At 37.3% G+C, this 18,498-nt stretch overlaps 2 protein-coding genes across 2 annotated transcripts; both read left to right on the top strand.

Moving 5' to 3' along the window:
- The first annotated feature begins 5,849 nt into the window (after positions 1-5,849).
- Positions 5,850-7,606, top strand: LOC137957230 (pentatricopeptide repeat-containing protein At1g34160-like). The gene has a single exon (XM_068804976.1). The coding sequence runs from the start codon at positions 5,850-5,852 to the stop codon at positions 7,569-7,571; it is 1,722 nt and encodes a 573-aa protein (XP_068661077.1). The 3' UTR covers positions 7,572-7,606.
- A 575-nt stretch (positions 7,607-8,181) lies between these two features.
- On the top strand, positions 8,182-18,314 carry LOC137957102 (probable RNA-dependent RNA polymerase 1). The gene is made up of 7 exons (XM_068804813.1): positions 8,182-8,391; positions 8,524-8,628; positions 8,725-8,823; positions 8,915-9,459; positions 12,422-14,310; positions 16,066-16,216; positions 17,155-18,314. The coding sequence occupies exons 3-7, from the start codon at positions 8,748-8,750 to the stop codon at positions 17,959-17,961; spliced, it is 3,468 nt and encodes a 1,155-aa protein (XP_068660914.1). The 5' UTR covers positions 8,182-8,391; positions 8,524-8,628; positions 8,725-8,747; the 3' UTR covers positions 17,962-18,314.
- Positions 18,315-18,498: the final 184 nt, after the last annotated feature.

Below are 18,498 nucleotides of genomic sequence, written 5' to 3'. Positions count from 1 at the left end.
TAGACACTCTAATCATGATCAACGACTCATATTGTAATTTTGTGAAAATAAGGTCTCCTTTCATAAGTGATACATTGGGCATATGTGAGGCCAACATGTGACATTTAGAGGAAAAATATGTCGTAAGATATGATTCAACTAGTTCAAGTCAGATTCATGACTTGAACGCATAACAGATTCTTCATCACTAAAGATTGGTAAAATATGAGAAAAATCAAATAAATGAGGTAAAAGGTGGGCGTTTCAACCGTCTACTACCAAGAATGTTGGGAAGAGAAGAATCACTAAAAAGATTTTGAGTAACTCATGTCAAAAATCTTTGTTGGTCAAAAGAAGCTAAAATTTCACAATAGAGTAGCAACAAATAAACACTATCGCTTCTCTTTATCCCACTTCCTAATCAAGCACCCAGTAGAAACTATTAGCCATAAACCGAAGCCAACCAACAAAGGGAAGTTTTGGTCTATCTGTTTGCTCATCTAAGATACTAACCAAGTTTACTTGTAGAGATGGAATCAAAAGACCAAGGTTGAAGATACAACCCTTTTCTCATTTGATAATTTGTAAATTCATTGTTCATGCTTACAATTTACCCCTTTTCAAATTGACCACTTTTTACATTTACATGTTGTCAAAACAAAGGAAGATAGATAGGAGAAGATGCAAAAGAGAGAGGAAGAAAGAGAAGACGAAAAACAATGTGCATGCTACTAGATTAGGAGAAAAAGTCAGCCTCTAATCTTTTATATTAACTTATGTGGGAGGGGCTAAAAAGATAACAAAAAAACACCCCTCTCCTTCATCCTTACATAATACACTTAAATCAAAGTAGAAAAAAGAAAAGAAAAATACCAAATATTAAGATACTCTTGTATGCTAGTTCCTAACAAGATATTTGGCTAGTCAAAGACAAAATTAAATAGGTAAAAATACCAAAATATTGCCAGACTATATTTTCTAACAATCTCCCTCAAACTGGAGTATAAATATCTAAATGTTCCAACATGTTATAGTATCATATACTGACGACTTCCAAAGGGTTTTATAAAGATGTCTCCTAGTTGTTCAGATAATTGGACAAAAGGAGTAACAATATTTCCTTGCATGGCAACATCACAAATAAAATGACAATATACTTCAATGAGTTTTATCCTTTCATAAGATACTAGATTGTTAGTTATGAATATAGCAGTCTAATTGTCATATTTTATAACCATAGACAAAACAAATTTTATCTACGTGAGTTCACTAATTGTTTGTGCCAAAACTCTATATTTCTCCTTTTCACTAGATCTGAGACACAACACTTTGTTTCTTATTTCTCTAACTCACTAAATTTCCTCTCACAAATCAATAGTATCTAGTTCTAGAGCTTCTGTCTTAGTCTAACCCAACATAGTCAACATCAGAATATCCATAAAATCAACATTAGTATGTTATTTATACCACAATCTTTTTCCAATAGATCCTTTTAGATACTCCAAAATTTTGTGGATAACATCTAAATATACTTTGTGTGAAGATTCTATGAAGTGACTGACCATTACTATAATAAAGGAAATGTCGGGTTTGGTAACTATAACATATAATAGCTTTCTAACTATACATCTATATTGTGTTTTCTTCCAAAGTTCAGAGTTCGTATCATCATGAAGTGCATAATTAATCTTCATAGGTGTCCCTACAAGACGTGCAACTAACAATTCATACTCCTCTAACATATCCATCATATACTTCCTCTAAGATAAAACAACCATTTTCTAACTTTGGGTTACTTCAATACTAGAATATATTGTTAGGAATTAGACGCTCTAATTCCAAAATAACGAGAGCAATAATAATAAACGCGGAAGAAAAAAAATAAACACAAAAACAAACAAGATTCATACAGGTTCACCTCAAGGTGACTCTACGTTCTGTCTTCCGCTGTTGCAGTAATCCACTACGAATATGCAAAATAGTTTACGAGAGAAATCGCAAACACTTACAGGTGGTTTTTCTCTAACCTCTCTCAGTCGCAACTCAAGATCCTTCTCTGGGTGATAATAATAAAATCCTAATAGTTTTCTCTAACCTCTCTCAGCCGCAACTCAAGATCCTTCTCTGGGTGATAATAATAAAATCCTAACAGTTTTCTCTAACCTCTCTCTGCCACAACTCAGCCCTCCCCACAAATTATAAAGAGAAAATAGGGGAACCGCTTTACAAGAGTAAAATTTCCAAACTGCCCTTAATGAAATAACAATCAATATATCGAGGACCTTTCGGGGCCTCCCGCCCCCTTTCCAACCCCTACAACGACCTTATTGCGAAGGTCGATCTGCGTATCGATTCTGTGTAAGGCATTGATTAGGCTCCACAACTTAACATATATTTCATCTGCTCCAAATCCTTCATTTGGAAATGTCTTGCCCATTTCACCTTCTAAATACCAGTACAATCATTCCTAAATGAACCAATGTCGTCCACATACACAACTTGAAGTACTAGAGGGAGAAGAGAGGGAGAGAACTCTTTGTGGCCGGTGGTAATGCAAGTGACCATCAACTGTATACTTATAGTGGCTTGAGGACCATGTTTGAGACATCTGAGACAAGAACATTCGTAATAACTATAAGGAGTGAACTATCCAACTGAGACTTAGATTGAGAAGAAGGGTGATCAAAGGACTTGAAAAATGGAGCATTTCCAAAAACAATGTCACATATGCAGATATATATGTTTTGCAAGTTATGGGATCATAACATTTATATCCCTTTTGACGACGAGAATACCGATGAAAAATACACTTGACAGTACGATGAGATAATTTATTAATGGAATTATGAAACATGTAAACAAAACAAGTACGACCAAACACTATAGGTTGTATAAAAAAAACCTTGGAATAAGGTTTCAACACATGTATAGGAATGTTGCCTTGTAAGACAAACAACACTATTCAATTTATCAATAAGTATGATGTTAAACCAACATCACTCCAAAATGATTTAAGAACGTTCAACTAAAACAATAGGGTACATGCAATTTCTAGAAGATGTTTTTTTTTGTTTTGGTGATTCCATTTTTGTTATGGGGTATAAACACATGAAACTTGATTGTAATTCTATGACTTTCACAAAATGAAGTAAACTTGTGATTTAAAAAATTCAAAACCATTATCTGCGCGAAAAATATGAATTGAAGTACAAATTGATTTTTTATTTTAGAAAAGAACTACAAGAATGCATCAAAGACTTCTGATTTTCCTTCAGATGATATACCCAGGTAAACCTACTGAAATCATCGATAAATAACAAAAAGTATTTAAAACCAAACAAACTAGTAACCCTACATGGCTCCCATACATTAGAATGGACCAACTCGAATACTAATGAATTATGACTAAGATTCGCGGTGAAACTAGCTTGATGGTGCTTCCCTTGTTGAGATGATTCACACTCAAAAAGAAAAATTAGTTGGCCAAAAAGAAAAAGATTAACGAAGCTTAGTTGGTGATGGATCTCCCAAACTAAAATTCCATAGGTATGAAGATGCATGAGTTGCACATGCCATTGTCTTTACAATCGACATATCATTCAAAAATAGAGTTCAACTTTCTCATGTTCGGAACCAATCGTTTTGTTTGTATGCAAATCCTTAAAACACAGATGAGGTAGGAAAAAAAAGTTATAGAATAATTTGGAGATATAGTAATATTACTCATAAATAAAAGATTGAAAATAAATTAAGAAAAAAATAAAACAAATGTCAAAGACATATGAAGGGTAGTATGGATGGTGCCCTTCCCTGAACCGGAGAGGGGGAACCATAAACTAATGTAACAGTATGATAGGACTTGGTTAATAGACTAGAAACATGTAGAAATATCTAACATATGTGTAGAAGCTCTTGAATCAATGATCCAAGAGGGGTATTGAAACACATTGAATGCATACTTGTGTTTGCCATGGTGACACTTACATTGGAAGGAGATCAACATCCTTAGGAGTAGAGGAGGTCAATTGACCTAGGCACTATAGTAGTAGTTGATTTTTATCTTGTGGATCATTGTTGGTTGTAGTCTCTCTCCTAGTCGAGATGGAATTTATCCACACTGGTTTACCAAACTTTTCTTAACACCAATATGAAAAATGGTTTGTTCGACCATAATGAAAACATTTTCTTTCTCCTCAACCACGACCTCGAGTGGAAGAGTCTCTTACACGAACTTTATTAGTTCCTCGATGACCATGAGTGGACTCCAATATGTTATAGGAATGATTTAGATTTATGGTGGTTGCATCAATAGTCTTAGTATATTTTTTTTTCAGTTTTAGGAGCTACGACAACTCATGTACGAATTACACGATCCAGAACTTGCTCAAGAGTCACACATTATCATTTATCAATAATTGAGCTTAAACTGCATCATATTCTTGTTCAAGACCATCCAGAATTCTAGCCACTTGAATATGATTATCTCTTTCTGAAGTTCATCAACATTAGTAGTAAATGGATAAAAGACACTTATCTCCTACAAAATCCCTTCCATTTCAATAAAATAATTAATAATTGAACGGTCACCTCTATATACTGAAATATTTTACATACAATTCATGCACTTTTGGTAGGTTGTTTTATTGAAATAGAATAAAGGTGACTGTAGTCCACGTAGCTTTAGAGGTTCTGCAACTAAAACTTGGGCTCCATGTTATGTACTAATTGCGTCATAATTTGATTACTGTAAGCCTTCTATCCTTAGTGCTAGGAGGATCATCCTTAAGATATTTTTCTTTTTTCTCTTTACCTTAAAAAACATGAGTACAAATTTGGACCAATTTACATAATTTTTTTTCCATTTAGTTTTACTGAAATAATCTGAACTGACTGAGACTCTTTACTCTTTGAACCGTCAATTGGTTTAATAGGTGCAATAATTTTCGTAAAATCAATAATTATATTCCTCAACAATCTAAAACATAACTTTTACTCAATGTTGGAATAAAGAACTTAGCAAGGAAAACTTTATTTTCTTGTTAACTCATATGTGCACATCAAGTGGGCCTCACACACTAAAGATTAGGGCACCAAATCAACTCCACACGTTTTGGCAACTTTTGTCTTCTCAAAATTATACTAAGACTTTAATCCAAACATTCAGCGGGTAAACCAAATTGAACATCACCCATTTCCAAATTTTAGGGGTGATACAATCACATGGATGATGATGTTGGTAGTAGTTTATATCAAAACTCATAAATTAACCCTCTTTGAACAATAACAACATTGTAAATAGCTCAATGAGCAGTAGTAACTAGTAATTTGATGGTTACGGAAAGAAAAATGGGGAAGATCTAACCTTTACTAACTTAATAAGATAAATTTTGAAAAAAACCCTTCTCGGAGAGAATTAAAGCTTGAGAAAGAAGAAGAACTTTGTATCAAGGAACTCCTAAGTCTGAACTATTGCTCTGATACCATGTCAAAATAGAGGAAGATAGATAGGAGATGATAAAAAAAGTAAGAAGAAGAGAAATGAAGAATGAGAAGATGAAAAGCAGTACGAGAAAATCTGCGTCCTTTATATTAATTTAAGTGAGAGAGGCTAAAAAGATAGCAATACCCTTTCCCATGCCCATCTGATAGGTTAGTTCCTAATAAGATACCCAGCCAATCAAAGTTAAAATTATATAGGTAAAAGTACCCAAATATTCTTAGACCATATTTCCTAACAATTGTCTATTTTTGAGTTAACCCTCCGAGTCCACGCGAAAACGTACCGAGTCCAGACGTCCCTCGATCTGACTGGGGCAATGTAAAGCGGTTTGGTAATTTAGCGGTGTCTTTGGCTGCACCATTCATTGCGTATGGCCTTGGTGGATTCCTTTCTACACAAGTGCAAAGCGCTCAAACACATCAAGCAACTCCAAGCTCACCTTATAGTTTCGTCAGCTTTCGACAATTCCCTCGGCCGCATTAAACTTCTCGATTTCTGCGCAGTCTCCCCGATTGGTGATCTGGGTTATGCGGTGGAGGTCTTCCATCGTATCGAAACTCCACACACCAACGAGTGGAATGCCATCATCCGTGGTTTCGCCCAGTCAGATGACCCGAAACGAGCAATCGAATGTTATGTTTCCATGTGTCAGCAAGCCTGCAGGCCTGATGCTCTTACCTGCTCATTCGCCCTCAAGGCCTGTGCGCGGATGTTGGGTTTGTTTGAGGGGAGAGAGATCCACGGACAGTTCATTCGTTTCGGTTTTGAAGCTGATGTATTGCTGCAGACCACTGTAATCGACCTCTATGCTAAATGTGGGCATCTGGACCAGGCTCAGCAGCTGTTTGATGAAATGCCGAGGAGGGATGTACCCACATGGAATGCATTGATCACTGGGTTGGCACAAGGGAGTCGACCAAGAGATGCCTTGTCTCTGTTTAATCAGATGCGAGGTTCCGGAGTTGTGCCAAACGAAATTACAGTAATAGGGGCTCTCTCGGCATGCTCTCAGTTGGGTGGAGCGAGTGAAGGGAACTCTGTTCACGGCTACATATCTGAGGCTCGGTTCGACACTAACACTCGCGTCTGCAATGCTCTGATTGACATGTATGCAAAATGTGGGTCGATTGATCTAGCCTGCGACGTTTTTAACCAGATGGTTGACAGGAGTCTAGTTTCATGGAATGCTATTATCATGGGGCTTGCCATGCATGGTCGGGGTGTGAAAGCAGTTGAACTCTTTAACCAGATGAGCTCCAGCGGTGTCCAGCCTGATGCTGTCACCTATCTTGCTGCGCTTTGCGCATGCAACCATGCCGGCCTGGTGGATGACGGACTTCGAATTTTCAAGCAGATGACTCGTAATGGAGTGATCCATAATGTTAAGCACTACGGGTGCGTGGTCGACCTCTTAGGCAGAGCTGGGCGGTTGCTGGAGGCTCATATGATGATAAAGTCCATGCCTCTAGTACCAGACGCAGTTCTTTGGCAAACACTGTTGGGTGCTTGTAATACTTACGGTAACATTGAGCTTGCTGAATTAGCCTCAGAAAAACTGAGAGAGATGGGTTCTGCTAGTGATGGAGACTACGTGATCATGTCTAACGTATATGCAGCCTATGGGAGGTGGGAAGATGTGGGGCGGGTTAGAGAAGCCATGAAGATAAACGATGTGAGAAAGATGCCAGGTTGTAGCTTCATTGAAGTAGAAGGAATCCTTCATAGTTTTTTGAACGGAGACCAGACACACTTGAAATCAAAGGAGATTTACTCTAAACTGGATGAGATTAGTATCAGGATTAAGTCACTTGGCTATGCTCCTAGGACTTGGTTTGTGTTGCATGATATTGGTGAGGAGGAGAAGGAAAATGTTTTGCTGTACCACAGTGAGAAACTGGCTATGGCCTATGGGTTGATTTGCATGAATGAAGGGGGCCTGATACAGGTATATAAGAACCTCAGGATATGCGGGGACTGTCACATTGTCTTCAAACTTGTTTCTAAAATATATGAGCGAGAGATTGTGGTGAGGGATCGTTCAAGGTTCCATCGGTTTAAAGGTGGGTTCTGCTCTTGTGGTGATTATTGGTGAGCTTCTCTGGTTGATTCAAATCATTTTGATGTAAATTATAGAGATAAGCGTTTTATAGATTTTCATGATTTTTAACATTATTTGGAAAGTTGTTATTTTAGTATTATATTTTAAGAGGCATATATATAATTAAGCTAGTGATTAGAGCCCCTTCGCTTGGCGACCAAGCTTCCACTTTGATGGTACGAAAAAGCGTCGGGACCATTCTTGCTTGCTGCTTTGGAGTTCACTTGGGCCCACCCACTCAGTGCGCTACGGTCCACTTCTCCTGAAATGAAGATGCACCGAATTCCGATGTAGAGTGAACGTGGCAAGATCGATTTATTGGTGAATCTTGTTCGTACAAGACTGTGGACCAAGTTCTGCGGTCCAGATCTCACGATGCGTACACTTATCGTGTCGTACTCTCTGTACCATGGGATTGCGAAAGCGATTAAAAGTCCAAAGGCTCCACGCCACGTCCTAGGGCGTTTTCTTTTGGAGGACCAATCACTAATAAAAGTGGACACGACGACTTGGATTGACTTCCAGGAGAAAATGGAAGATCACGAGGAGAAAATACGTCATGGCTTGACGAAGAAGCATACTTCCGAGGCTTTACTCCGGGAATGGAATCTTTGGAAAAAGAACAGTGCATAGTGACATTGCTTACAGTGTTCTAAGCCATGTATAATTTAGAATGCATCCTGGAGCTGAAACGCGCTTTTGTAGACTTTCTGGTTTCTGCTTAGTTTCGAAAGAGATTATGCAAAATCGAGGGCGCTTTCTTCCGATCGTTAAAATTGGACGCCCAGGGAAATTCACCTGCTCCGTGTTCGACGTGAGATTACTTTTACTCTCCTATTTTTATTTTTATTTTTGGGGGGGGGGGAGGGGGGGAGTTTATTGATCACGATTAACCACGATTCACAGTTGCTGGCGTTTTTACTCACCTAACAGTGTCATTTTTCAGGTTTGAGGTCTTGATCGCTGCCAAGTGATCAGCTTTGGTGCACAAAAGATCGTTCTCTGTTTCTAATTTGGGTTCTTGTTTCTTCTTTTCTGCTAGGATTGCTTGGTAAAGATTGCCGAACCTCTTGGCAAACTTTTTCCCGAAATGGTTGCTGCAGTTTTGTTTGAATTCTTCTTCTTCTTTTCTCTTATCTTGCTGCAGTGTTAGTTTTCTTTTAGGAGAGCATGGACTTCAGAGGGTTGTTTGCAGATGGTACTTGGAGTGAATTGCAGAACAATCTCAACCTGCCATTTGCCGAAGGTGATTCTGTCTAAGAATCTCTCATTTGTTATTACTTTTTCTCGTTTTTGGATGAAAGGCATAGAAGGTAACACAGTTGGGGCTTTTTCAGCTCGACCAACGAAGAAGTTGTCAGCCAGGACAATTCAGGTCTCCGATCTGCCTGCGACAGCATCTACTGAAGAGGTTAAGAATTTTTTGGAATCGCATACAGGAGAGGGAACTGTATACGCAGTGAAGGTTCGGCAACCCAAGAGGCCGGGCCCGAATGCGAGACCATTTGCTATCGTCCAGTTCAAAGAGAGCAAAGACGCCAATAAAATTGCCAGGGAAGCTCAGCAAAATCTCCTCCGTTTTGGTTGCTCTGGTCTCAAAGTTCGATATGTGGAGAGGGATATAGTACCGAAGCCAAAGACCTTCTTGTCTACATTAGAAGGCGTAACTCTCCATTTGGGCTGTCAGGTTTCAGCGGATGAGTTTTCTGTCCTGTGGAATGTGACGAACGTAAAAGTGAAATTTGAGTTTGGCCTTAAGAAATTGGAATTCGTTCTATCTTATGCTGGACATGAATACAGACTTGATCTCTTTTATGGCAGCATTTGGCAAATCCAGCTTCGTTGCCCACGCGGACAAAATAGGAAGTTCATTCTCATTCAGGTTCTGTTATCTTGGTTATATTTTTGGAATCAGTCCTGTACTAGTTCTTTTATAATCAGTACGTTTGTTAGTTTCTAAGTTGAACTCTTAGTCTTAAGTCAGTTTCCAAGCTAAAAGCGTTTGGAAGAAGTTAAGCCAATTAGCTTTAGCTGTCCTAACAACTCTCGTCTCCAACCATTTTAGCGATCCTCTTTTGTCAATTTAATTTTAGCAATCTTTTTGTTCTCAAAAAATTATTAATCTATATAAGGAATTAACTGTTGACTGAAACAACAGTGCGGCAGGCTTTCTTTCAGCATTTCTCTTATCTGTTTTGTCTTCTCCTCTTCCGCTCTGTCCTATCCTTCCCATTCGGCCTTTGAAATTTGATGCCACTAATTCTACACGTATGGGATCTTTAGGTCTGATCCAAGTTTTTATTGTTTGGGGATAAAAAAAATGATAAGAATTGTTCTCTGTGGTTTTTCTTCCTTCTCTAATTCTTTTTGCTGTTTTTTTCTGTTGGAGATCCAATTGCCTACCAGAACAGGCAATCAATCAACCCACAGCAGAATAGCGGATCTTGCACTATGTGAGATCGTAATGTAGAGTTTAAAGAGAGACAAAAAATGATTTTTTCATGGTTCAATAATGTGCTTACTCCATGGGATCACATGAGCCTCACTATCACTCAAGTGATTACAGGATGGATTAGTGAGGATGGAATGGCCAGGGACATTCCCCTTTAAATAACCTAAGAGTGATCGTGAAGCTGGTGTGATCCCGTGATTACATGAAGAAGTGGTTCGGCTTCACTATCTCTCAAATGATTACAGGAAGGAGTCCCAATCTGGGAAAATGTTCTAATTGGGAAGAATCCTGTAATTAAATAGCCTAAGAGTTATATCCAGTACGGGATACCCAATTAGAAGACTTCCCAGTTTAGGACTCTTCCCAGAATAGAATTCCTTCCCAATTAGAACACTTTCCCAGATTGGGATCTCAGTCCTAATAAGACTTTAGTAAGGCGGTGCTTACTATAAGTGGTCTTCACTTCAACATTTTCTCCAACTTTGTAGTCGAAGAACATCCCAAAATAAGTTAGATTAACCTACACCCAAAAAAAAAAAATCGTTTTGTAGTATTTTCCTTTAATTATTTTGAGTAGATCCTTAGCTGTCGAGTATTTCTTTTTAGTCTCTATATCCTTCAGCCCTTTATTTAAAGGGTTATATTTTATTACCACTTTTGTTACTTCTATTTAATATATAAGGTTCAAAAGTTATATTTACATCTTAGATTCATGTGCTAAACAAAACCGACTCTTTTTTATTCTTCTCCTTCCCTTCTAGATTTTGCTCTTTCTGTTTTTATAATGACAATGATAACAAAGATTTTATTAAGAAGAGGCTGCTGGAGGAGTACATCAAAAAATTTCCTCTCTTAATCTTCTTAGTCTGAATTCTTTTTTGAACAGCTATCTGTTTCTTTTCTTACATTACTATTTTCATTTATTTTTCTCCCTTTGACAAATCCCAAGTATTTTGTTTCTTTTCATAAATTCCACCACCTTGTTATGTTTTCAGCACTCTCTTTTACCAATTCAAATCCAAGTGTTTTTGTTTTTAGTTCAAATTTTTGTGCTTTTTAGAGATATCAACTTTCACTCTTCGTTGTATTTGATCAAATCTTTTTGTCTTCACTTTCTTCGTTTGATTAGTTTTGTCGTGTGCTTCTAGGTTTTAGGTCAACTTCAATGTGTTACAAGTGAGATAAAATTATTTGTTTGTTTCCTGTGGGATTTCTTCTACGTAGTGATTTTTGTCATTACTTGCTACTCAAAGCGATCTTAATATTTTCTTTTGCCTGATGCAATTGTTCTATCTCTGAATACCACAGGTTACTTAAAAAAAAAAATTTAAAAGAAGAAGCTGCAGGTAGGGTTTTACTAGCTTTTCCATCATACTTCATAATCTTTTTTACTATCTCGCCTGCAACTGTTGAATCTTCTAGCCTGCCTTAGGCCACTTCCTGTAAATGATTTCTCTTCTGACTTGGCGATGGTGTTGGAGGAAATAATGGGAAATGCATAAGCAGAATATTGAGTTGGTATTCAGAGGTTTATTGTCATCTCACAATTGAGAAAATTGTGAATAAAGAAATCTCCCATCAACATGTTCCTTTTATGCATAAATATCTGAATCTTTTCAAAATATTCCTATGAACTCCACCCATTTCTACCTGTTCCTAGACAGGTTTCTATGGTATATATGCCCTATCCTCGAGAAAGGTTAGAAAAATATTATAAGTTCCCGGTTGTTATCTTTTACTAGGAAAGTTTTGCACAAGAGGTTCCTTATTTATAAGTTCCCGGTCTGAGTTTAGTAAGTTTTTTTTCTCTATCATTTTCAATGTGAAGACTTATTTTAAACTAGTTTTTAAAAAGTATTTTTCAAAAAGTCAAAGTCAATTACTTTATGAGTCTTATTTGGTCTTGTTTCTAATAAGCTTTTTAGTCCTTTTTGTTCTCTTAAGATTATTAGAAAGTGTCTATAAGAAGAGTTCTACAGTCACTAAATACCAGTGAAACAAGTCTCCATTCCGTCTGTGCTTTCTTCCTTCCTAATCTCCAGAATAAAAGATCTACAGGAGGTATATGTGCTTTTATTCTCATCTGTATTTGATTCTTTTTATTACTTACGTTTTTATATTTTGAGCTTCCTTCTCTTTTAGTGTCACATCTTTTTGACAGTTCAGGTTTACATTATACAAAAAGATCAGTTGATGCAGGTTTATGTGATGAAAATAATTTATTTCAACACTATTATGTGAAACTGATAACCAGTAACTGATTGCTCTTTTTTTCCACAATTCCAGAGTTTACTTCCAAGCCCCTGTTTGTCAGTTATCGATTTTGTAAGGTTAGGTCATTATGGATTTTTTTCTTGTTTCTTTTTTATAAGCTCTCTATCTTCTGTTCTAGGTTCAAGCTGCTCCTCGGATTTACAAGAGGAATCTTCCAATCTCAGGAAATGCATATGAGGATTCATTTAAAGATTTTTTCTTTGACATTCCGGATGAAAATTGGGTGCGGACAATAGATTTCACTCCTCACTGTTGTATTGGACAATCTTCTGCATTATGCTTGGAGGTTCCACACAGATGCAACCTCCCAGATATTGGCAAGAACTTTGTATTTTACAAAGAAGATGAAGGGACCTTCAATTTGATTATCGGCTTGCCTTATTCTAGCAGTTTGGATCTGGTCCCTACTGTTAAACCTAGGTTTCTTGAGTTACCATATAAAACTTTGTTCAAGATAAACTCTTTAGTCCAGAATGGAATCATTATGGGACCAACTCTTGATAATGAGTTCTACAATTTAGTTAATCCTCATGTATATCCAAGTTCTTACATAGAACATGCCTTAGAGAGCTTCTTTCGGTTGACGGATTCATGCCTACAACCTGCAAAGTATCTTCAGGAGAAGTACAGGATCTATAAAACCTTGAGGCATCCCCCAAAGCCTGCTGCTCTTGATCTGGAACCTGGCCTGGTTTATGTTTATCGAGTTCAAGTGACTCCTTCCAAAGTGTACTTCTGTGGTCCTGAGGTTAATGTTTCCAACCGTGTTTTGCGAAATTATCCTGAAGAAATTAATAATTTTCTTCGGGTTTCACTTGTTGATGAGGAATTTGAGAAAATCCGCTCAGTAGATCTACAACTTAGAACTTCTGTGGTTGGTAATAAAGATCATACTGATGTGTATAAGAGGTTTCTTTCTATTCTGAGAAATGGCATCGTCGTTGGTGATAAGAAATTTGAATTTCTGGCATTCTCTTCAAGCCAACTTCGGGAAAATTCTGCTTGGATGTTTGCATCGCACAGTGGCCTCACTGCTGCTGGTATCAGAGAATGGATGGGGGATTTCAGCCAGATTAGAAATGTGGCTAGATATGCAGCTAGACTTGGTCAATCATTCAGTTCATCGACAGAAACTTTAAGTGTTAGAAGACATGAGTATGATGTTATTGATGATGAGAAGACAGATAAGTACACCTTCTCTGACGGAATTGGAGGAATCTCTGCTGATTTTGCGGAGCAAGTGGCGACAAAGTGTAATTGTAAGGGTAAAACACCTTCTGCCTTTCAAATTAGATATGGTGGGTACAAAGGAGTAGTGGCTGTCTGGCCAATGCCAATAAAGTATAAGCTACTATTAAGACCTAGTATGTCGAAATATGAATCAGACAATACAAAATTGGATGTTTTAGGCTGGACTAAGTACCAACCTTGTTTCCTGAACCGTCAGTTAATCACTTTGCTGTCAACACTTGGAGTTAAAGATCATGTTTTTGAGATCAAGCAACAAGAAGCAGTGGATCAATTGAATGCAGTTTTAAAAGACCCCATCAAGGCTCAAGAGGCGCTTGAGGTCATGTCCCCTGGAGAAAACACTAGGATTCTTAGAGAGTTGCTCATGTGTGGTTACATGCCTGACTCTGAACCTTTTCTTTCCATGATGTTAAGAACTTTTCGTGCTTCAAAGCTGTTAGAACTGAGGACTAAGTCACGAATATTCATCCGGAATGGAAGGTCTATGATGGGATGTCTTGACGAGACTCGAACCTTGAACTATGGGCAGGTCTTCGTGAATATATCCCGTATTGGCTGTGGGCAGTTTTATAATGGTGGGATGTGTGGCTTTAGCGAGACCTACCTAGGTGATGGATCTTTGGTGCTGGAAGGCAAAGTAGTTGTGGCTAAAAACCCTTGCCTTCATCCAGGGGATGTCAGGATATTGACGGCTGTGAATGTTCCGGACCTTCACCACATGGTTGACTGTGTTGTTTTTCCTCAGAAAGGAAAGAGGTATGTCAATTGTTTTAAACCAATCTCATTGTTCAAAATTTCAGGTCTAAAATCGTAATTCATTATCTGACTGAATTTGCTACTGTCTTATCATTGATTGTCTTGCACTTGAAAACATATTTGGAATTTTGATTGATCAAATATGTGTTCTGTTTTCATTTAAAAAAAAGTATTCTGTTTTTCAGCAAGTGAAATATGTTTTCCCATATTGGTTAAGGGTGTGGATGGCCCCAAGCGTAATAGTTGGGGCTTCCTAACTTTTCTAATATTTTCAAAATAGAGTAGAACTTGACTTCTACATGGTATCAAGAGCAACCCAAGCCCATATCTGTCTTTTGTTCTCCATGTAGCAATTCAGGCCCTAGTCTGTGTTTTCTTGTTCACACCTAAGCCAGGTTATCTGTTGAGGCCTGGAGAGGAGGGGGTTCTTGTTAAGGGCCAGGATGTGTCAAGTGCGTTGGTTTTGACTTCTACATGATAAATTGAGTTGGTAGTAGGTGAACATGGAGTATCCTAAGGTTATTGATTGGGAATGGACCTCTCGTCTTGGCTAGTTGTTTATGGATGGACCAGAACTCAACTTCGGCTGAATTTAATTTTCCTCTTTCCTCTTGTTGATTTTATGCTTTTCATGTGATATCTCCTTTCTGTAGCTTTAAATGGATATTGTCATTCTGGCTATAATGTGTTAGATGCAATAATTGAGCTATTAGGAGTATTTCATCAATGCAAAATTTTGTACTTGACCACAGATGCCTATGCCTTTTTCCATCGTATCAATGTCTTTGGCAAGGATCTTAATATCTGATTGAAACCAGAAACATTTTAATTTCTATAGTGACAGCTCTACACTTGTATATCTTGGATGTCTACTTTCCCCTCAAGCTCTAGATTCATTTGTCACCAGAATCACCCCTCTTATATTCTGCAACCGGGGTATTTTCTTCTTTGAGTTAGGTGAAATTTAGTATTCATGATCTTGAAATTTATATTGGATATTGTTGGGTTGAGCTGGATTTCATCCCAAAATGATTAGGCACTTAGGAGGCCTATTATTCAACCTTATAACTCATTAATTTTTCTTAACACTTTCAATGTAAGACTTTTTCCTCGTCAACACTCCCCTTCACATGTAGACTTATACGTAATGGGCCTAAGATATGGGCTTAAACTCTCACCAGAGCACACAACACACAAATAACCTCGAGAGTACAAACTGGGCCTTGGCCCACATGCACAACCTATTTTGATATCACTATTGGGTTTTTAACTGTTTATTAACACTTTTCACTGTATGACTTTTTTTACTAAAAAAATATGTAGAAGAATCCGCAAGGGATCAAATTTCATTTGTCACATTGTGTGAGGCTTGGTGAGGTGCACTATGAGTATCTAGAAATCTAACAGTTTGCATAAAAACTCTAACTGGTTGTTTAACTCTAAACAAAGATGAAAACCTCTTTTAACCTGAAAGTATTTACAGTCTACTGAGTAAATGTCTTCTTCATCCGAAAATAGGTTCTGCAAAATAAATGATTTCCAAAATTTAACTTACCTACCTTGGTGTAATTAGAACAAGAACTGGATGTTTTGGGAGGCCTTCTCCTAAGACTAAATTGTTTTGAGGTCTTTTCATTCAAATGTGGTTGATTAAATTTCATTTCTTCTTTTTCTCTCTCTGTTCATGAGCATATCCTGAGTTCCTTTTGGTTTATGTCAAAGTGCTGTCATATCTGATTCACATTTTTATCTCAGACCACACCCAAATGAGTGTTCAGGTAGTGACTTGGATGGAGACATATACTTTGTGAGCTGGGACTCTGAACTTATTCCGCCTCGGCAAATCCAACCTATGGAATATGATGCTGCACCTTCTACTGCACTTGAGCATGATGTTTCAATTCAGGTACCTCCCATGAAACATGTTGAATGAAGCTCTCTAGTTCATTGTCTGACTGAATAATTTCAATCTGCAGCATTGATACGAAGATTGTATTGTTACTCAACCATCATGCTTTTTATAGTAAGCCATTGTGGTATGCCTAATATCATACGTAGAAATCTTTTTGTGGACTTAGGACGCTCTTCACTTTTTCTTGATATGGTTTCTTCTGTTCCATTTCTGATACATTTTAATGATATTTCAAAATATACCATGTGTTGTCTCTTTGGAGACATGTTGCAAATGAACACAAGAAGCCCAAAGAAAGATTACTGGAGAAATACTTTTCAATTTAGAGAAAATGAATGTCAAATTATTCACCATTGTAGAAAAATAGGGACACATTAGATAAATTGTCTCCTTTAAGAATTATATCGATTGGTCAAATTACACAAATTTCCTTTGGTTACTGCTGTTGAAGGTATGGAAGATTCTGAAGTTGAAGAATTCTAACTCTTTTAGAAGTTTTATTTTATAGATTGAAAGTTGTATTATATTTAGTTTCTTAGTAAATAACAGCTGTTAGAGGGTTTTAATTTTAAACCATTTTCCAAGCTACAATCAAGTGTTTTAAAACTGCTTTCTGTACTCTAAATTTACTCGTGAAGCATCTATTTTGTGGAGGTAGATGGTCATTGAAAGACCAGCTCAGCAAGCTTACTTTTAGCATTTCACTATTGTGTTTTGTGATCTCTTGTTCTCCTTTTCTTTTCTTTTTTCTTTTTTTTTCTGTTTTCCTTATTCTTTTATTTCTGGCAATTTCTATGCAGAAACCTTGCGTTTTTTTGTTATTGCTCTGATATTCAGCCTACAATACTTTCTGAAGATATATTCAAGGCACCATTACACCTAACACAATTTACTTTCATGAAGCACAACTAATGGTCTTTTGAATGGTGTAGGAAGTTGAAGAGTACTTTGTAAATTATATGGTCAATGACAGTTTAGGCGTTATTGCGAATGCCCACACTGTATTTGCTGACAAGGAGGAAAGCAAGGCGGAAAGCAAAGCCTGCTTAGAGCTTGCAAGGCTATTTTCAATTGCTGTAGACTTTCCTAAGACAGGGAAGCCAGCTGAAATACCTCCAGAACTACAAGTACGAGAATGTCCAGATTTTATGGAAAAACCTGACAAACCTAATTATGAATCAAAAAGGGTGATTGGAAAACTCTACAGAGCAGTGAAGGATATTTCCTCTGATATAAAGCCGTTCACATTGGAGGTGGCCAGAGAATGCTATGATGTTGAAATGGAGGTTGATGGCTTTGAGAACTTTCTTGAGGAAGCACAGTTCCACAAGGGTGAGTATGATTTCAAATTGAGTAATTTGATGGAGCACTATGGTATAAAAACCGAGGCTGAAATATTAAGTGGAAGTGTAATGAAAATGTCTAAATCCTTCACGAAATACAAAGATGCAGAAGTTATTGCACATGCAGTTAGGTCTCTGAGAAAGGAAGTCAAAAGATGGTTTTATGAGATGAAGGTGGCTGATGATGAGTACGCCAAAGCATCTGCATGGTATCATGTTACTTATCATCCATACTATTGGGGAATGTATAACCAGGAGTTGAACAGGCCGCACTTCCTTAGCTTTGCATGGGTTGTTTATGATAAGCTGGTTGTAATCAAGAAGAAGAAACTAAGGAAGCCGGTTGGACCGTCTTCGCTTTACCGCCGTATGGGGAACAGACTGAGGCTTCTTTGAGAATGAGAATCCCTGGCGTTTCTTTTCTTTTCTAAGCTGTTCTGAGTGGTCTACTGTTTGCCATGTCACTGTTCTTCAGGTGCTCTAAAATATGCACTCTTATGTACAGAAATGCTTGTCTTTGTGTGTGTAGATGCTTTTTTTTTGGGGGGGGAGGCGAGTTCTTCTTTATGTTCATGTTAGTGATTGTAGATTTTCTCCTATTTGTGTTTTTCTAAAGTTTGAATTTGATGCTTTCATGATAGATGTTGCTGATGGATAGGAAGGATATGAGTGTAATTATGATGATTTTGATTTCCCAGAACATTGATGCGTTTATTAAATCTCAGGGGCGTCTAAGTTTTCGTGCGATATTTTAAAGGATTATATTATTATGTTAGTGTAAGATTTCTTTTTATTTTAATTAATTATTTCCAAAATATGTTTATGTATAATTTTAAGAAACTTTCAAAAAAAAAAAATTGTTCAGCATACCCCTTCGTAACTCGACAAGACATTAGTAAACAATCCTCCGGCCAAGGTACGGCCAATTTAATA

The sequence above is a fragment of the Aristolochia californica genome, unplaced genomic scaffold (genome assembly GCF_029961685.1).
Source record: "Aristolochia californica isolate CCGP_79_NKW_82.1479 unplaced genomic scaffold, dmAriCali1.0.hap1 SCAF_2, whole genome shotgun sequence".
Taxonomy (NCBI): domain Eukaryota; kingdom Viridiplantae; phylum Streptophyta; class Magnoliopsida; order Piperales; family Aristolochiaceae; genus Aristolochia; species Aristolochia californica.
Note: the sequence above shows the minus strand (reverse complement) of the source record. Positions and strands in the feature narration are given on the sequence as shown.